This window comes from Lontra canadensis, unplaced genomic scaffold (genome assembly GCF_010015895.1).
Source record: "Lontra canadensis isolate GAN:19392208 unplaced genomic scaffold, GSC_riverotter_1.0 scaffold38, whole genome shotgun sequence".
Classification (NCBI taxonomy): Eukaryota; Metazoa; Chordata; class Mammalia; order Carnivora; family Mustelidae; genus Lontra; species Lontra canadensis.
In genome coordinates this window covers 5,907,088-5,928,302 of record NW_022631032.1, presented here as the reverse complement: position 1 = coordinate 5,928,302, position 21,215 = coordinate 5,907,088, and the positions used below count along the sequence as shown (strand labels likewise).

Here is a 21,215-nt window from a genome sequence, read left to right as displayed (position 1 = left end):
TTTAGGCTCCATACTTTCTTCTCAACTTCCTTTTAATGATCAGGCTTCTATGAAAATAACATTGAAAAAATTAGTTTTCCATTATGACACTCTTCAGATATTAGCAATTATATTTTAAATAACTATTCAGTAAGCTAGTAAGCTAGGTATTTAAAAATTTAAAGATCAACGGCTTATAAAAAAGGGAGAAAAGAATCCACAAAGAACATTCTGTGTTTAAAATTTAATGCACATCTGAACTTGGGCTTTACATTTTCATCAGCTCTCTCTTGAAGAGCCTTAAATGCACAGTTGAGCAATTAAATGGTATGAAAACAGGACAGTAATTAGACAAGGTCCACATGACTCAAGTATTTCTTAGCCCCAACACATGGAGATGATACTGCTTTTAGCTCATGTCTGCCCGACTGGAACACTTCACCACTCTGGACTTACAGCTTGGTGGGAATTACACAGGACCATAATTAGGCAAAGTATCCTAACAGAAGAGTTGAATGAAATCTAAAAATAAAGTAATAAGGGTGTAGAAACCTATTCCTAAATGTTCTTCAGGTCTGTATTTCTAAAGTAACACCTTCCATGTGCTTTCAATTACAGACTCTCTACCCCTTATGTGACTTGCCTGGCTTTGGGTCCCTAAGGGAGAAGAGCTATGGGTAAATACATTACTCAGAGGCGTTCTGAGAGGGACACAGTGAAAGGTACTTGTCATTTACCAGCGAGTGAGCCTTCCCTTTCTGAGAACTGTCACTGGGTTAAAATATGATCGAGACTGAGCCCTAGATAAGATAGGTTCTCTATGAAGTACGCATACTTAATAAATTCAAGCATGTTCCTCAGTGGCAGGCAGTAATGACTCAACTGAAAACAAACAAAAGTGTTCTAGTTGTTTTCCGGTTACAGGTACTACCCCAAAGCTTCACAGACATATACGTGGTATAATTCATTCACTAGGTAGGAGGGGATAGGTCCCAGCCAGAACTTCATAACATTCAAGAGAACACAGTTTGCCACTTCAAAAATACGGTTTCCAGCATGCAGTCAAGCACTTTGGAAAGGGAATGCGAAACACACTGCAGACCGGAACGGAACTCTACTGTGAGGTGGGCATTTGGTGGGTACAACTTCCTTACTCCGACTGTAACTCCCAGGTAGTTAGTGTTACAGATCTTTACTAATCACATACAGGGAGGAAACAGGCAGCTCTAAAATGGCCAGATCCCCTTCCAGCACCTTCAGAAATACTGGGAACGTCTGGTTCAAAGAGCATGCTGGAATGGACCGGTCAGGATGTTTTACGTAAGAGTTGTTGTGGTTGTTGTTGCTGTCGCTGTTGTTTTAAATAAAATCCCAGGCCTGTGTGACACTGGATTTTGGTTTTTATTTTTTTAATATTTTTAAAAATAGTTCTTACTTATTTTCTATGAAACGTATTGGGAACTCAAAAAGTCTGCAGCATTTTTTGTCATTGAAAAGTTTGTTTTTTGGGGGTACGCAGGAAGCAGGAGTTAGTCAAATTTCTTGTGTTCTTCAGTATGAGAAAGGACCTTTCTTCTCTGGTGTATCATGTGGAAGTATAACTGGGGAAAAACTGAAAGAAAAGAAAGAACTGGTTAAGGAGACAGGTCACTTGAAACTGTGTGCTCTGTTTAAAGCACATGGGACTTGGGGTCCTCTTTGACTCTACTTTCTCATCCAGCAACCAAAGAAGGGAATTCGGTGGGCTTGGGTAAGGGGAGGAAAAATGCACAGGGACTTACCTTTCCCTGCTTTAGCTGAAGGGGAAGGGTGGTCCTGACTGGACTGACACACAGTACCATCACTCTCATTATCCACTGAGATACCACAGAGTCGTCAAATGACACTCCACCCTCCCTCACAGTATCTTCACATTTATTCTGATTTTACCAGTAGGTGAATTCTAGTGACAGACTTACTATTCCTGTTTACAGAGGAGGAATTCAAGCCCCAGAGAGGGAAGGTAACTTGCTTGAGGTTTCCCAGCAAATTCCTGAAAATCAGGACCAGGCTCTGGGTTCTTGACACTCCTAAGAACCCCAGTCCCTTCTGTCATCTGAGGGGATTCTCCTGAAAGCACTTCCGAGAAAGGTTGTTCTTTGAGTGGGAAGACTGAGGAGGGGTTAGAGGGCCATGACATTTTAACTGAACACGAAGAAGCCAAGTTTGGATGGAGAAAGTCCTTATGAAAAGTAAGCTAATATCTTAGGCACTAGAGATCCTGTTCTTGGTCATTTCTTTTTTTCCATCCTTAAAGATTTTATTTATCTTAGAGAGAGAAAGAGCAAGGGTGGGCACAACCAAGTGGGGAGAAGGGGAACGGAGAGGGAGAAAGAAACTGAAGCAGGCTCTACTCTCAGCACGGGTCCTGAGTGCTACTCCATTTCTTGACCCCGAGCTCAGGACCTGAGCCAAAAACCAAGAGTCAGACCCTTAACTGACTGAGCCATCCGGATGCCCCTGTTCTTGGTCATTTCATAAGTTACTTTAAAAAGTACTGGTTCCCAAAGAAACAGGGTGGTACCACCTCCCTAGGAGGATCTGGAAGCTGCGGAGAGGGAAGATTTGGAGGAGGGAGGCTACTGGCATTTAACACAGGAAGCAGGAATGCCAAAATCTGTGGAGGGTGACAGTCTCCCACAACTAAGAACTGTCCTACCCCAAATGCCTACAGGATTCCTGCTGGGAAATGCCATCTGAAGCTACCTGGCCTTCACAAGGTTACTGTGAACTGGCAGTTCAACACCCATGGAAAAAACCCCAGTGAGATGGTCTTAAATGTGTACTATCCTGCCTTCTCTTCTCCACAGCTCCAATTTCCATTTTGTAGAAAGTAACCTGTATTTCTGGGGAGGTAATTGCTACTATTCCCCTGATAGTTTCTTCCTTTTATTTTTTTTAAAACCCAAACCCACGACCCTGAGATAAGAACTGAGACAAAATCAGGAGTCGGATGCCTAACTGACTGAGCGCCCCAGGTGCCCCAACAGTTTCTTCCTTTTTCAATGGGTTCCAAGTTGGCCAAATTTCCAATGATCCTCCCCAAATCCTCCAAGACATCAGTAGGCACGCACACACAGATCTGATAAACTGCAGGGGAGGCTCCGACGCTGAATAGGGCTGCCATCCACTCCACTCGCTATCTGTAGGCAGGAAGTTATTCAGAGAAAAGACCCAACTTGTGCATATAATTCAACAGGGGAGAGAACTATTCTGGTACGAAAGCCAGAAAATTTGACAAGCTCTATAATCTAAAAACTGGAAGTAAAGATATAATTAAACCATAAGGAATGCTAATTGCAATCATTTAAAAATATGGGGCCAGTCATATTTCTGTAGATATACTTTACTAAAGGGAAAATTTGTGGCAAAATACAGTAAGGACTTTTCCACCGGTTGCAGGGGTGGCTAAAGCTTGCCTGCTAGTTCAGAGGGTCTGAGGAAGGATGACCTAGAAAACGTTCACCAGACGTTTTGGCAGTTAAAGCAAGATGGTGGAGTATCCTCATCCCCATAGGCATGGGTCTGCTGGCTAGTCAGAGGTCCGAAATGGAGGGCAGATATGGCCCTTTCAATTCTTTTTTTTTAAGATTTTATTTTTATTTATTTGACAGAGAGAGATCACAAGTAGACAGAAAGGCAGACAGAGTGAGAGGAGGGGAAGCAGGCTCCCTGCTGAGCAGAGAGCCCGATGCAGGGCTCGATTCCAGGATCCTGAGATCATGACCTGGGCCGAAGGGAGAGGCTTAACCCACTGAGCCACCCAGGCGTCCTGGCCCTTTCAATTCTTTACAGTTTCAGAGGTTTCTCAGTGCCCAAGCAAAGGAATGTGTGTGGGGGAGGCCAGGAGAATGGGGGCAGCTGGGCCAGAGGTTCTCTCTCTATAGTTCTACTAATGACTTCTTGGTGACCAGAACTTGGGTGATACTATCTCCATCTGAATTACCCACTTTTTTTTTTTTTTTTAAGATTTTATTTATTTATTTGACAGAGACAGCGAGGGAGGAAACACAAGCAGGGGGAGTGGGAGAGGGAGAAGTAGGCTTCCTACAGAGCAGGAAGTCCCTACGCAGGGCTCGATCCTAGAACCCTGGGATCATGACCTGAGCTGAAGGCAGTTGTTTAACGACTGAGCCACCCACGTGCCCCAAATTATCCACATATTTAGACTGGACCCAACTGTAATGGCTGAAACAATTCCAAATGCATGGCTATTCTTTTTAACCATAGACGATAATGAAGAAAAACCCCAAGACAATCTCAACCTGACAACAGGCTATTCTGAATTCTACCTTCTGCTTTCCTAGTCAGACACATGGAATAGAGATGGTCACTGTGCATGCAAGAGTTGTGGAGGGGAAAGGGTTTCCTCTAGGGAGAGGAAAACTTGGGAGGCTGAGAGCAAATGGAAATGCTCTGCCTCGGGGAAGTTTTTTCTTGGTCTCTCTAAAAATCTGAGGTGTGGTTATGGTTACTGACAACCTGGACAGCGCCCAGCTTCCCAGTGTCCTCACCCTCCACCACTGTTTCTCATTTCTCAGCTTTTATTTATTTATTTTTTAAATTCCCACTCCTATTGGGTGGTAAAAGCCAAACCTTTACCAGTTTGGGGGGGGGGGGGCAGGAAATGTAGATAGGACTTAGACGTCTACCGAGTCCTATAGGTATTGTACACACTGCAGCTGCAGCAAAGTGGGAAAGGAGTGCCTTGCAGGGATCCCAAAGCACCCTGATATGAGAAAACTCCCGGGGCCATGGCTCATGGGCCACAGTCTGGGCCACATGTGCAACAGTGCAACAACTGGTCAGGACTGTAAAGAAAGGGTGTTACTTCGTATAATACGTGTATATCACCAACTTCGCATTAAAGAAGACTAAAAGAAACTTAAGTTGTAAAAAGAAAACCAAATTTGATAAAGAAAACTGGATGTCAAAAGCAACCCCTCTTAACTCTGCATTTTCTTCTTACAAATACAAAGTTTTGGAAAGCTGGAAATGTGCTGCTGGCTGTAATGAACTGTACAAATTGGTCTCAATATGAACAACCAAAGCAACTAAAAACAGGCAGGGCAACTGGCTCAGGCCAAAGGCATAATGAGTGCCAGCAGACACGATTTGTAGCAGAAGATACGGTCCCAGCGGTCATCCTGAGCCTGGGTGCGGGGTCAGGGACTGGGAGAAAATCTGTTCATCTTTACTTGAAATCAACCCTTTTTCTTGGACTACAGGAGTTAAACTACCTTAAGAAAGAAATAATATAGACTTTAACTAAGCCAAGTTCTTACCAAAAGGAGTCTGGGAACCAAAGAACGGGAAGGAACCAAGGTAAAGAAAGCCAACTTTGGTTGAGAGCCCCGCCTACTCTGAGTTTTCTTTCCTTTCTCCATCTGAATGCCCAGAAGGAAAATCCCACAGAATGGGATTTATTTTCCTTCAGGAATCCTGTCACTAGGGAGGGCTGCTGTGCTTGACCAGGCCCCTTAACTAGATCAAGGGGTCAGGAAGAAAGAGGCAACAACAGCCTGGGCGCTGGCGAGCCACCAGAGAACAAAAAACCTTGGAGGTACAGAAAGACTGAGGCTGTCCTGGAGAGCTGCTCCAGGACCCTCCTTTGGCACACCAAGATCTTAGAGCAACTCCGAGGTAGGGGCCCCAGATTTCTGTCAACGTGGCAGCATCCTGCTCTTGTTTGATTTCACACCCTTCCTGCTCCTTTTCCAGTTATTCAATCTGGCATCTCTTATTCATTCAAATCTTATGCTGATTTTATTTTATTTTATGAAAGATTTTATTTGAGGGGGCAGGGGGAGAGCGAGAAACAGGCTTCCTGCTGAGTGTGAAGCCCACCGTGGAATTCGATCCCAGGAACCCAGGCTTATGACCTGAGGTGAAGTCAAGACACTTAACGGACTGAGCCACCCAGGCGCCCCCTTATGCTGACTTTTAATAAATCCTGTGGTGCCCACTGGGATAATATGTCACTCTGGGTTTGGCAAAACTCCAAGTAGGAACTGTTGCTCCAGAGACTAGAAAGTGAAACTCTAAGGGAATAAAACTAAAAAGATGAACAACTGGAAGCTAATCTTTATTAAATTTTTAGACTCTTCCCTATTTATGTTTTCTGTGAAAATCAACTACCTTTTTCAATTTGAAGAGAAAAGGACTTTGGCCACCATGGTTCCAACACCAAAGAGGAGAACTTGATAATTAATAAAGAGTGGAAAATGAACCATTAAGCAGAACTGCTGTCCAAGAATTTTTCCAAGATAAATGCTCACATGAAATCTGGATGTAGTTTTTTTCTCACAATGCATGAAATGCAATTTTCCACAGAGGGACACAAACATGTCGCTTACGATTTTTAGGATGATTCATTCAGCTCATGCTGTGGGCTGAAGAAAAATCCAACCGTCCTGTCTGAATTTAACCTGAGGTTTATGGAAGAAGATAGCATCTTATAGACTAAAATAAGAATCACAGTCTCAATGGCTACAGAAATAGCTAACTGAGAAGAAACCCTAACTTCCTACGTCCTTGGGTAAAACAAAATCCTTTTGTTTACATGAAAATCAGTCCTAGGATTTTAAGTGAATATCTGAATTCGAGAAAAGGACTAAACAGCTCTTCCTCAGCAAATAGGACTCACTTCACAGAAGCCTCAGACACGGCCATTTCTCCTTGGTACCGAGTACACTGATAGGCACTTTTGATTATCCATATTTAAACTTTTAGCAGTACTATTAAAATAACTGGAAACTGTTCTGAAGAAAACATTATGTCCTGGTCAGATGATTTTAGTGCTTACTTCCAAACAAGAAAATAAGAAATACAGAAGAAAAATAACCTGTTTTTATTATTTCTTTCTAATTAGCTGCTGATTCCTTAAAAATGAAGTGTCTATTTTGATATAATGAAAATGCAAAAATCTCTTTACAATGTTTTCCAAATACCCTAAGAAGTAGTTCTCCAGAGACAGAAAAAGTCAAGCCTTTTTGTTTGGCACTCAGTACATCCCCCCCAATAGGTAGTTCACCTTTCCTGGTGTTCAGTGTTTCAAACCCACACATGCAGAAGGGCTGCATTTTGGCAGCTGTACTGAGAAGGGTTCATCTTTATTCAATTACTACTAGAGAAAATCCCCTCTGACGGCATTCAATAAAAACCAAAGCGTTCCTAATAAATTAGATTTATATACACTTGGACATGGTATAAAAACATTCAAAGACATTTGGCTCTAATTACTGTAGAGCCAAGTTTAAAAACATAAATAAATGTATGCATAACTGTTTACTTACTTGGAATGTAGGAGATCATTATCAGAATGAGGAATGCATAATAGTCAAAGGAAAAATTATATTTGTTGGGCAGACTGATGGAGTATAGGCCAGCCTGTCGGACAAAGGGCAAAGCAGCATATATTGTAAGCAGTTCTCCCGACACTCCCATTGGGTACAGCACAATGAAAAGTGTGTACCTAAAACAAAACAAAATATTCATGACTGAGGCTCGAAGCCAGCATTAGTAGAAAGATGCATTCACACCTCTCTGATCAGTACTGGTCTTTCAGGAAGCTACTGTTTCTACATTTTCCTGTTTAACCACTGTTTGTTTCTTTCTTTTTAAAGCACGTTCCATGTCCAACATGGGGCTTGAACTCATGACCTATGCTCTACCGACTGAGCCAGCCAGATGCCCCTGTTTACCCATGGTTTAAATTCAGGTTTTACAAGCCAGTTTTTGAAAAGGGCCAATAGCAGGTATGTCTCTGAATTCCAAAATAAAATAAATGTCTTTGGTCAGCCTCAAAATTTGGTCTAACTAAATAAACAACATCCAATACAACTCCCTAAGATAATAAAGAGGATGCCAATCATTGGTAAAGGAGGGGCACCGAGTCATGGTTTATAGAAGGGTCCTGCCCTGTGGCAGGGGTGGGAGTGGGGGTGGGGGGTTTGCAGGGAGTTGGTGGGGGAGGTGTTGGAGCACGTGTCCATGAACCCCTACAAAGCACACCACATTTGGTCTGTGGACTGAGAAGGATAGCACAGCGAGTGTGCTTCTACAGCTACCACTAGTCAAATGTCTATACATACCATTGTGAAAAAGGAAATACATGCCAATTTTAAAAACCTTAAAAAATTCACAATAGGTTTTAGTCATTATGTAATTTTTCAATAATAAAAACCCTTACAATAACTATCACATAGGAGAATCCAAACCATTTTTTTTCACTTCAAAAAGGAGTTCTCTATGTTTTAAAAAGAATGCAGAGAAGAGTTCATCCTATGGAACTAACTATCATTCTGGGGTGTAAGTATTGCTGAAGAAACCATCAGCTCAAATTTTAAAGGGGCTCTGGCTGTTTGTGGCTGACAGTGAGCAAATTTCTAGGCACAGAAGTTGCGCTGAGAAATCAGTGACAAAAAGCAGAAGCCATGTTTGCTGTGTTCCCCGCTGCCAACTTCAACTATGCTAGAGAGGAAGGGTCTTCCATAGGCTGTGGACAACCATGGACAAAAGAATCATTCTCCACTGTTAAGATCAGGGATTGGCCAGCAAACTCTCCCTGTAACAGAGCAGACAGCTCCCACAATGCCTGCCCAGGTTGGTGAGTTACTAACTGCCATCTCTTCCCATTCTTCCCTTTTCCTAATAAAAGTATGCACTGGGAAAATGAAAAAAAAAAAAAAAAAAAAAAAAAAAAGGAGTTTACACACTTGAAATGTTGGAAGCAATTGGTTTATGTCTCTAACTAAATCATCAAACTCCTAAGTTGTCTAGGAACCACCATTTTCCTTCTAGGAAATGAGACATTTGGGGCCCAAGAACAATTCTGATCCTTTTGTTTTGTCACTATCCCTATAGTCCACTCCAACTCAGAAAACTGCTCACAACTATTTCATGAATTAGCTCAGACAAAGAGATGAACTGTCAGCCTTTTTCCCAATTAATAACAAATATTACTGGTAAAAATTATCAAAGCCAAATAAAATTGCTAACAAGATAAAAGTGCATGTAACATTGGTTATTAATTAAAAATTAAGAGTCAGAGCTTGTTGGCAAAACTGAGATTAGGAGAATTGGACTTGGTCCAAAAAACATAATGGCAGGAGCTCATCAATAAAATTTGCTATGAACAAAAAAGGAATGTTACATCAAATCTCTATTGAATAATTTAAATGAAAATAATCGATCCAATAAAAATAACAAGGATATCAAACTTAAAACAGTGTTTCTATTAATCAAAGTTAAGTAGCATCCCTTATCCTGATGAAATTCACAGACCAGTCTCATATCACCAATCCCAACTCTTGTCTCATACAATTAGAAAAAAAAAAAAAAAAATATATATATATATATAGTTGACATCATACAACTTTATTTTTAGGAGCTTGGAGGGCAATATTTAGCAATAAAGGACAAATACACAAATACAGTGATGGGTCATTTCAAAAGTTATTCTTCATCCCATGTACTTTACCTGGCCCATTTGATGAGGTAAGGCAGATGGTTTAATAGACTGAAAGTATAAAAGGAGTAACGGATAATTTCTGTCATTGTCCAGGCAATAACATACAGGAGGACACTGTCTTCACTCTGCACCTGAAGGAAAAGGAAGACAAAAGCAAAAGCAAACACATAAAACATTTTAAGAAAGAAGCACTCCCAGTGTGCAGCGCCAGCCCCCTGCTCCCTTGCAGAGCCGAGCGGTTAAGCAAGTGGACACAGCCCTGGTCTGATCACCTGTGGCCACAGGCCAGGGGGAGCTTGCCACATACAGGAACACGTGCCTATGACAGCAATCGTGTAGAGCCATGTAATTAGGGGCAAGTAAGAAGAAGAACTCAGCTTACTCATGAGTCAGAGAGGCAGAAACAGGAATTCCATGAGCTACAGGCCACAGGAAAAAACACAGATCAGTGAGTTTTGTTTTTGGGCCTCCTGTGGAGAATGTGGACTGGTGTTAGTGGGAGCCAAGACTAGTTAAAGAAGGTAGAAGGGCAAATTGGTAGGAAGCTTGGGGACTGTCTATCAATAAGAATTTTAATTTGATTTGTATGACAACTAAGAATCTAAGGAAACTTCAAAGAAGGGGAATGTAGTGATTGAAACGCAACTGAGACAAGGCTCATTCACTAGGCAGGATGAATTCCAAGTGAGCAAAGAGCCAGAGACCACCTGAAAGGCAAGGACCATTTATTCTCTCCCACTGTGACTTCTTTCCCCAGATGAAGCCCGGTTTAACCTAAAAATTAAAGAAGCTTCCATGCTGACCACCAGAGGTGGCTAAAGCCAGAAGGGCTCTGGACTTTCCAAATTCCTCTGAATCACTTTAATGCTGAAAATGCAATGAACTTTAAAACAGCAACCCCTCCCTCCCCCTGCCCCCGGTGGTTTTTGGGGGCCATTCTCACTAGATGCCTTGGACTGCAAATCTCACATGGAAATGTACCTCAGCTGCCCTGGCATTTGCTTTCAGTGTCTCCACCAGCCCCCCAACCAGGTTTATAATGATCCTGGGTCCAGGCTTGAAGACCAGTAACAAGAAACTACCTTGCAACCAATTCACTCACGTTTTCTTGTATCTGAAACAGGCAGTTAGAGAGCTGGATGTGACTGAGAAATTCTACTGAGTGAACCGAACAGATTGACAAGATGGATCTGTCTCATTCCTAATGCCTAATACAACAAAGGTACAACACTCTAACTTTAACTTTTCTTCTTTGCATTTGCAACGTGAATAGTTTTTAACACTTACATTCTTCCTCAGAAAGTGTACATGGAGCGATCCACCTACACAATAAAATAACTAGTCATTTACATACCTATTAACTAAATTGCTCTGACAAAGAATTTCATAAATGCATAGTTACTAATCCCTAAAAATAATAAGAATTTTAAATTGTCAAGAGCAAGAGTACTTCTTGTTTTCCTGGTGCTCTCATATTAGCCAAAGTAAAACCCAAACACCTCTGAAGCTTTTATGTTTCATTTTTCAGTCTGTCCCCAAATCCTTGCTTAAAACCCATCTATATCAAAACATAATTTCAGAGCACATTTTGCTTTTTGATGTATTTTATAATCCTCTTCATCTTGAGGTGTGTTTTACAGTTATGGGATGAAGCCTTGCTTACAGATCTCTGGGTTGTAATAGAAAGTTCTTCCAATATTTTGCATTCTAAACACCTTGGGAGCAGGGAGTGTGTTTTATTCATCTTCTGATTCCCAAAAGCACTTTGTGCTTTTTACAAGTAGGAGCTCAATAAATGTTTGTGGAACAAACAAATTCAATTCGCATCAGGTCACCCTAAGACTAAATTCCTGCTTTTGATACCTGATATTAGTTTCTGTGTAGTCTTAAGCGGCCTTCAGAAAGACAAGTAACAAACCCCCCTCAAACCTTGCACTTTGGTCCAGCCTAATCAGACTCATTTCCCCCAACACCCAAGTTAGACTTGAACCAAAAGAACTATAAAAGCTCAGACTCAGGCTGAATTTGTGAAAGCAGCTGCTTCCAGAGCCCAGCTGTGAAGGCCAAGTTATAATTTTAAAAAGACAGAATGGGGGAAATGGCCATTTTATAAATGGTATCTTCAGATCAATAGGAAATACAACACTGTTATTAAGAAGGGACTTGGAAAGGGGTGCCTGGATGGCTCAGTCAGTTAAGCATCCAACTCTTGATTTCAGCTCAGGTCTTAATCTCAGGGTCATGAGTTCAAGCCCCACACTGGGTTCCACACTGGGTGTGGAGCCTCCTTGAACAACAAAAACAAGGGACTTGGGTAAAAGTTGGAGATCAAGCTCATCTGATTTGCAGATAATTACCCAATGACACAAAACAGGGGCAGAATGTAATGAGCTGAAGCTAGTAAGATCAGTGAGACTCAAATGTATATTTGTACACCTGTGTTCACAGGAGTGTTATTCACAACAGCCTAAAGGTGGAAACAGCCGAAATGCACATCAACAGATGAATCCGTAAACAAAATGTTGTGTGTATGTGTGTGTGTGTGTGTGTGTGTATGCAAAGGAATATTAGCCTTAAAAAGTAAAGGAATTCTGACACATGCTACAACATGGATGAACCCTGAACACAATCTGCTTAGTGAAGTAAGCTGGTCACAAAAGGATAAATACTATACAATCTCACTCCTACATTACCCAGAGTAGTCAAATTCAGGGAGACAGGAAGCAGAAGCAGAAGGTTGCCAGGGGCTGGAGGGTGGGAGGAAATAGGGAATAGTGTTTAATGGGTATAGAGTTTTGCTTTGGGAAGATGAAAAATGCTCTGGAGACAGAGGGTGGTGATGACTGTACAACTATGGGAATGTACTTACTGCCCCTGAACATACACTTAAAAATGGCTACAATGGCAAATTTTGTTATCTGTGTTTTACCACAATAAAAAACCCAGGAAGATAAAATTTAACAAGGTTAACTGCAAATTATATATGATTCAGCAACAACAAAATGATTCCAGTACAGAATGGGGAAGACCTAGCTTATGACTCCTAGAGATGAGTTTCTGGTGAACTACAACTTTATCCGTGCCAACAGCATGCAGGTGTTTGTTTAGATGACCGACAGACTGACCAAGCAACCTACCAGTATTTGGCCACATTAACAGTCTCATCCCAATGATTCCACTCCAAGTGGATTAGATCCCACTCAGGGACTGAAGCAGGTTATAAGAACCCCTGAACTAGCAAGTTTACTATGGACAAGAAGAGGGTAAATACTTCAAAATATGTAAATGAATGTTGTGTGCAAGAGGCATACGGACACGGGACTAATGGCAGACTTAACAGGAGTAGAATACGTGGTCCGAAATAAGAACCCGGCAACAAACCAGATGACTAACAAAATAGGCCACTGCATGAACCCGTGTGCTCCCAGACCCTGGACACAGGCGAAGTGAGACTGCTCAGGAGAAAGCACTGTGAAGGGTGGAAGGCTGCCCTGGACAGTGGCCGCCGAGGGCTTTCAGCTGCTGCTGTTTGGAGACGGGTGTGCTTATAACTTGTATGTGGGAAAGGCACGAAACTCTGGCTGAAAGGAACTTCCTTGCATAAGTGGAAATTTTTTGGTTGGAAAAAAAAAATGGGTAGAGCCTTTAAATAGTACTTCTTAAAAATAATTTTCCTTTATCAAAGAAGATGAGAGAAGAGAGAATAACTTTAAGACCTCTCTGTTATTGCCTGCTGACAGTATACCACAGGCATAGTTCCCTGGCGCTCCACTCCCTGACCATAAGGTCTTCAGGGCTCCTGGGTTCCTCCTGGCTGGCTCTCTTGGCCTGACATGGGTTTGCACACAAGGCATGTGTGGAGTCTGTGCCCCTTAACTTGAATGATACCTTCTATTTACTTTTCTTTCTTTCCTTTTTTTTTTTTTTTTTTTTTAAAGCAGGAGTCGGAAACATTTTTCAAACAAGTGGGGAGCTTCCTTTCTATTAAGGGCCAGTGACTCACAGAAAAAGGATCAATGGGGCTTTAAAAAAAAAAAAAAAAAAAAAAAGAGGAAGAAAAACTAGCCAGTTTAGCCTTGGAAGGGCTAAGGCCTAGGATTATAAAAAGCTCAACCCAGGGGCACCCAGGTGGCTCAGCCAGTTAAATGTTTGGCTCAGCTCATGATCTCAGGGTCCCGTGATCACACCCCTTGAGATGAACCCTCACATGGGACTTCCTGCTCCAGCTTCCTGCTCAGCGGGAAGCCTGTTTCTCCCTCTGCCCTTTCCCCACTTTCCGTGTGAGTTTTTTCTCTCTCTCTCAAATGGATAAATAAAATCTTAAAAAAAGTTCAACCCAGCTACTTTTTGAATTAGGAACTAGAAACAAAGAATTTCATTAATTATCAAGACTAGAAGGTTTAATATGCCCGCACAAAGATGTGCGGACAAATGGTCACACAGCATTACCCAGAACAGCCGAAAAGTAAAAAACCACCCAAATGTGCCGCAACGGGCAAATGGATAAACAAAATGTGACATAATCCATATAATGCAATACTATTTGGCCACACAAAGGAAAGAGATACTGATACATGCCACAGCACACATGAACTTCAAAAACGTGATACTGAAAGATGCCAACTGCAAACGATTTCATTTATGTCAAACGTCCAGAGAAGGCAAATCTAGAGAGAGAAAGATTACTGGTTGCCAGGGGCTGGGAGTGGGAATGAACTTTAAAAGGCATGAGGACCACACTGAGGTGACAGAAATGCTCTAAAACTGGATTATGGTGACAGTTACACAACTTGGTAAATTTACTAAACAGCATTGAATTGTACACCTAAAATAGTGAGTTTGATGGTGTGTAAATTATACCTCCATAAAGTTGTTTTAAAAGAATATGTTTATTTAAAAATCTTTAAAGTAATCTCTATGTCTAACGGTCTTAAAGTCATGACCCTGAAATCAAGAGTTGCACACTCTACCAACTGAGCCAGCCAGGTCCCCCGACCCATGTTTACTTTAAATTATATTATTGCCTTTTAAGAGAAAAGGGGGCATTTGGGGCAAAAGTGGCGGGGAGGGGAGAAAAGAAATAAAAGGGGATTATCAAGGTTTACAAAAGAAAAGAGAGGGACAAAGGGTCGCCAAAAATGTCCCGAGGCCATGTTTCAAAGGTGCATTTCACCATCATGGAGTGGGTGTGGGGCAGCTCTGCCTGTCCGGAAACCTTCCTCTGCCCGGTGCAGTCAGTGAGCAGAGTACTGGACCCTCCAGGCTTCGGGAGGCGCGCTGGGTGTGGGCGGCTTGTGTAATTTAGCCAAGGGAGTTTACACAGAAATTCAAGCTGGAGAAACAAATGGGTGCAAGAGAAAAACCTTTACACACAAATAGCATCATATGTTTGACTTTAAAAGGCTCAGGGAGTATCAGTACACGAAAAGCTGTCATTTTTATTACAGTCAAAGAAAAACAGATGGTGCCACGGAGAAAAATCACTATTGTAGAACCCCTATTCTTCTTAGCATTCTGGAACCCACTGCTCACCACTCTGGTTATTTCAAAGAAATACCCTTATCATGCTTTATGGTAAGTGTTCCTTCCTCTTCTTAATACCCTTTTCGTTTGTGAAGAGGGGAGATTTTGGTAAAATTTAAGAGCTGAGGGGTAGACTCTGTTCTTGGCAGAACTCTGAAGAGTATGTTTGTCTTAAGTCTGCTCTGGTTGCCGAAATAAAATGGAGACTGTGGAGACTGGCGGCTTAAACAACAGAAATGTGAGCACCAAGTTCTCACAGGGCAGGGACGATAGGGGAGAGCTCTCTGGGGGTCTCTTCTTCTAGGGACACCAGTCTCCTCATGAGGATCCCACCCTCATGACCTCATCTAAATCTAAGTACCTCCCACAGGCCCCATCCCCAAATACGGCAACACTACGGGGTAGGGCCTCAGCACATGAATTTGAGGGGGAGCACAATTCAGGCCATAGCAAAGTTCCCAACCAGGTGCTGACAAACTTTTTCTGTAAAAGACTAAGTAACAAATATCTCAGGCTTTGATGTCACATGTAGTCTTTGTCATGTATTCATCTTTGTTGTTTTATAATTTATACCCTTTAAAAATATAAAAACCATTACAAATTACAGGCTAGATTTGGCCCACAGGCCAACACCTGTTCTAGGTTCATTTTGACTGCCGCCTTCCCAACTTTCCCTTCCTATGACCTATTTATCTCTACAAAAGTCATTCTTCAGTCTTCTTTGGACAGACTGTGTGTGGGTGTCAGGGGAGGGGATCAATATATCTCTAACCAGTGGACACTATGAAAACACGAAGTACACATAAGCCCGTTTTTCATGTTATGCCATCTTACACCTCGGTAATCTCTTTTTTTCATCTGTGGTAAAATACATATAACATAAAACTTACTACTTTAACCATTTTAGATTATATAATTCAGTGGCATTAAGTACACTTACCATGTTGTATGACCATTGCCACTATCCATCCCAAGAACTTTTCATCATCCCAAACAGTGTACCCAATAAATATTAATCTCATTTCCCCCCTCTAGTCCCTGGTAACCACTAGTCTACTTTTTGCCTTTAAGAATTTGCTTATTCCAGGTACCTCATTTAAGGGGACTCATACAATATGTGTCCACCTGTGTATGGCTTATCTAACATAATAACTTCAAGTTTCATCCATGTTGTGGTATGTACCAGAATTTTTTCCTTTTTTTTTTTTTTAATTCTTTTTTTTAGAAAGGGAGAGAAAGAGAGAGTGAGTGAGCATGGGGTGGGGAGGGGCAGAGGGAGAGTGAGACTCTTGGGCAGGCACCACACCCAGCACAGAGGCCAACACAGGGCTCCATCTCATGATCCTAAGATCACGACTGAGTTAAAATCAAGAGTTGGTTGTTTAACCGACTGAGCCACCCAGAGGCCCCACAGAATTTCTTCCCTTTTAAAAGATGAATAATATTCCATTGTTTATGTACATTATACTTATTCATTCAATTGCTGGTGGACATTTGGGTTATTTCCACTTTTTGGCTACTGTGAATAATGTTGCTATGAACATGGGTGTACATCAGAGTACCTTGTTTTTTGTTCTTTTGGGCATGTACCTAGGAGTGGAACTGCTGGGTCATATGGTAATCCTGTATTTAACTTTTTGAGGAATTGCTAAACTTTCCACAGTGGCTACACCATTTTATATTCCCAGCAACAGTGCACAGGAGTTCCAATTCTCCCCATCTTTATCAACACTGGTCATTTATTTTCTTTCTTTCTTTCTTTCTTTCTTTCTTTCTTTCTTTCTTTCTTTCTTTCTCTCTCTCTCTCTCTCTTTCTTTCTTTCTTTTTTAAGTTACCGCAGTCATCCTAGTACGAAGTGGTATCTCACTGTGCCTTTGAAACAAGTCCTCAATGGTTATTGGTGTTGAGCATTTTTTCATCTGATTATTGGGTTACTTGTATATCTTCTCTTCATTAATGTCAAGTCAGGTCCTTGAACCGTTTTTAACTGCTTAAAAAAATAATCCTTTTTTAAAAAAGAATTTATCTATTTTTTTGAGAGACAGCATGAGCGGAGGTAAGGGGCAGAGGGAGAGGGACAAGCAGACTCCCTGCTGAGCAGGGATGCCAATGTGGGGCTCGATCTCATATCCTTAAGATCATGACCTAAGCTGAAGGCAGATGCTTAACCAGCTAAGCCACCCAGGCACCCCTGAATAATACCTTTTTAATAATTTTGGTGACAATAGCAGTAAAAATAATAATTATACTCAAAAGTTGAACTCCTAATGTATAGCAAGCATGTTTTTATTTACATATATTGCCTCATTAAATCTCCATTTTACAGAGGAGGCAAATGAGACTTACAGAAATTGAACCCAGGTCTGTGCCCCTAAACTCTGAAGAGTACACACACATATACACCCACACACACTACTGTTGTGGGGAGAACACCTCTCTTATGAAATGAAGAGAACTTTTCAAAGGAACCCATATATAGAGCTGAGAATAGATAAGGTGAATGTGAAAATTTCCTAATATCATGCAAGCTACTAAATTCTCCAAAAAATGTTGCTCACCTCTGAAGAGGAGACACTGAAGGAACTGAGTGGAATGGGCTCACTGAAAAGGACTGAGTAAAGTGTGAAAAATTCTAGATCACTGCTGTCCAGAGATACTTTGAATATTTCTATGAAAGGAACTCAGTCATGAATCAACTGACTTAAGACAGAAACCAACATAAGAACTTGAAACAAACCCTAACGAATTCCCTACAGTTAGTGTGAATCTTCTTCCCTGAGCCTTGCTTTGCTAATAATCTTCACTGCTTATTTTGTTTTAGCCCTGTTTTACTTCCTGGGTTTAACTTATTGCCAAGACCCCTAAAATCTCTCTCAAGAGTTTGTTTCTCTTTTCTATCTCTGCAGGAATAAAACTATAAAATATGATTTGAATTCAAAATGAAAACAAACTCATTAAAAGAAAGATAAAAAAGAAAATGAGAAAAAAGAAAGAATGGAATACCTTATGGGACAAGCCTCTGGTTTTCCAGAGAAGCAATCATCCCAATCATTTCAAGTTTGTCTCTGGATAGGCATTAAAATTCAGTTAAGAGTCGCTTTCTTTTCCCCTCAATGGAGGAGTCAGCATGGAGGCTGGGATAGGGAGTGACGTGGACATGAAGACCAGTGGGCCTGGAGGCCAAACAAATGGACAAAAGAGGGAAGGTTGAGGGGCTGCAGACAGGTGAACCAGAGGCTGGGCAACCAAGGATAGGGAGGTGAGGGAGAGATAAGAGGTGATGGGTAGAGGAGACGATGAGTGTGGTTGGGAAATCATTTACATGGGATGAGTGAGTACACTGAGCAAAGAAATCATTATGCTAAAAAGAAAAATGGGCTTCTTATTGTTGGAGAGGTATTTACAAACACGGAAGGAGGATGTGAGAAAGAACACTAAGGTGTTGGACTATAACTTGAGGAACCGGTATGAACTCATAATTAAACATACATACACACATATCCACACAGAGCTATATAAATACTTTTAGATGTACATGTATGTGCATATATATGCATGTATAATATGTGAGTGTGTGTGCACATGTATCTCCTAGCTTTCTTGACTGAGAGGACCTAGAAGCATTAACACGCCAGTAGCATAAAGCACCTCAGCCACCCAGATCTTGGTTCCTAAATACCATCTCCCACTAAAAAGAACCAGAGCTCCTTGGCAAAATGGCAAAATGGCGATTCCAGGAATGGGACTGGGGAAGTTTAAGGTAAGTCTGGAAATTTTTTTTTGTCAGAAAGTAGAGGGATGCTCAGTGAATGAGGGAGACAAATCTAAAGAGCAAGTGGAAAGGGTTCCCCCTGGCCAAATTGGACAATTTTAGCATCAAAGTAAATAACAGATTACAATCCACTGAATTGCATGGGAACTCATGAGTTCAAACTTATATAAATGAAATAAATAAATAAATAAATAAATAAATAAATGGGAGAAAAGGAAAGCTACTCCTTATAGTAGGAAGCTACCTAATATATATAAAGGAGGTAACAGAAATACAGGGGCCATCATCTAGTAACCACCACAGAGGTGGCTAACACAGGTGGGAGTCATGCCCACAAAATACTAACCAAGAAGGGGAAGACAGTGACTTTGAAGGTGGGGAAAGTTGGCAGACACCACCAGGAGCAGGTGATTGGGGTCAACATCACTGGGATAGGATAGGCTGTCATGGCACTGCCACCTCACGTGATGCTCTGAGAAGAGCACGGCACCGTTTCTGTAGTAACCTACGTGACTTGAACTGGTTACAGGGGAACACTAGATGGATGTGGGTTGAGGGTCTCCCTACAGAAATTAAGGCCTGTACTCCTTAAAACTGTCAAGGATTTAGAGACAGAACAAGACTATCAAGCTCTCCTCAACTGATGTGTCTTAATAGACCTGACAACTAAATGTAACATGTACGTAGCAGGAATAACATAGCAACATATTTCTTCCTTTTTCTGAGTATCCTAGCACAATCCTTAGCACAATACCTGGAGCACAGATACACTTAGTAAATGTTTGCCATCCCAGAATAGGAAAAAAAAAAAAAAGTGTTTGGGCAACTAGTGAACTCTGAATGGGCCCTGTAGACAAGGTGGCAGTATTGTGTCAAATGCTGGTTTCTTGACTGGGAGGTTATAGGAAGTCATCACCTCCATGGCAGGTGATGGAGGAGAATGTCTGCAACATGAACTTGAGTAACAGCAAGTACAGCTTGCTTTCAAGGTTCAGAAAAGGATGGATGATAATGGGTATATAAATATAGAAGAGAAGGTAATGGAACAAGTGCAGTAAAATGCCAGTAAGTGGGGAATCTGAGAGTTTTTGTACTTTTCTGGGGACATAATTAGGAGCAAATGCAACTATCACTTAGTTTCTAGACACACTGTTTCTGATATGAAGCCTCCGAATCTGCTGGAGAGGCAGGCTGTATAACCACAAAAAAGATACAAGAACAATTACAATAAAGCATATAAATCAGAGCACACTGACAGATGGTAACTTGTGAAGGAATAATAGATTTAATGCTGCCTCTCAATTGATATTATCTTAGATGGTAAATATGCTGAGGGCAGATCCACAAACTTGCTTTGAAGAGGGGTTAGCTTTAATTAAAAGGCAAAATCTAATTTTTAAGACTTATTTGAGAGAGAAAGAGTGTGTATGCATGTGTGCAGGGGGCAGGGGAGAGGGAGAGAGAAAATCTCAAGCAGACCCCTCGCTGAGCACAGAACACGACTCGAGGCTCAAGTTCATGACACTGAGATCATGACCTGAGCTGAAACCAGGAGTTGGGAGCTTAACTGACAGAACCACCCAGGCGACCCCAAAATCTAATTTCTCACAAATGCTTTAGATTAGTATAATAATGGTGATTAAGATAATGATAACTCCCATTTGCAGGGCTAATTATTCCTTAAGTATGATCAAAGTAATTATGTGTAAATTTTTACCAGCTAACTGAAACTATTTTAATAAGTATAAAAAAATTAATTTCTTTGTGAAAAGTCAATTATATCTGTTTTGAACCTCAGGACATGGAAAATAATTCAAAATAGCTGCACAGAACTTTGTCACTAAAATTTTTTAATAAGATTACATTGTACAGAATATGTAGCTAATATTTATTGAACACTTCCTAAGTACCACACACTGTTCTAAGCACTGTGTATATATTCCCAGAGTTCCCAGGACTACCCCGTGAAGAAAAACAACTAGGCCGGGGATACCGGAACAGCTGAGTGACCATGTGATCCTAGCAGCACCTTCCTCTGCCTTACCAGATGGCTATCCCACTCTATGGTACTGCTGTCTGCTCAGTTCTGCTCCTGGACTACGCTAGAAGCACTGTGAGGACGGGACCCATGATTTCCCTTCTCTCATGTATCCTAGTGCTTCATGCAATGGCTAAAGTGTAGAAGATACTGAATATTTGCTGAGTGATTAAGAATGAATGGCGACCCATCTGTAGTCCAAGCCTGCATGTTCTCTGGCTTGGCTGGAACAGCCTTGGGTGAGGAGGGCAGGAGAGAGTGAGGCCAAGGGTCACAGGGCTGTTGCCTGATTGATGACGTCAGCTGAGAACTTGGACTGGAGAATAGGACAGTTCTGACGATAATCCTGGTCTTTTCCATAATTTTATTAAGTTTTTGAACAAAAATAGAA

At 41.4% G+C, this 21,215-nt stretch overlaps 1 protein-coding gene and 1 long non-coding RNA gene across 2 annotated transcripts in view; one reads left to right on the top strand and one right to left on the bottom strand.

The window, feature by feature from the left end:
- Positions 1–211: 211 nt before the first annotated feature.
- The window catches only part of HACD2 (3-hydroxyacyl-CoA dehydratase 2), a 120,121-nt gene continuing 99,117 nt past the window's right edge, over positions 212–21,215 (bottom strand). Inside the window, exons 5-7 of the mRNA XM_032869499.1 lie at positions 9,500–9,621; positions 7,314–7,492; positions 212–1,591 (exon numbers count right to left, since the gene is read on the bottom strand). Coding sequence (XP_032725390.1) covers positions 1,509–1,591; positions 7,314–7,492; positions 9,500–9,621 — 384 coding nt within the window. The 3' untranslated portion in view covers positions 212–1,508. The remainder of the gene's footprint in view (positions 1,592–7,313; positions 7,493–9,499; positions 9,622–21,215) is intronic.
- On the top strand, positions 15,026–20,750 carry LOC116874662. Its single transcript, XR_004384046.1, has 3 exons — positions 15,026–15,064; positions 18,610–18,774; positions 20,733–20,750. It is a non-coding gene; the product is annotated as an uncharacterized LOC116874662 (long non-coding RNA).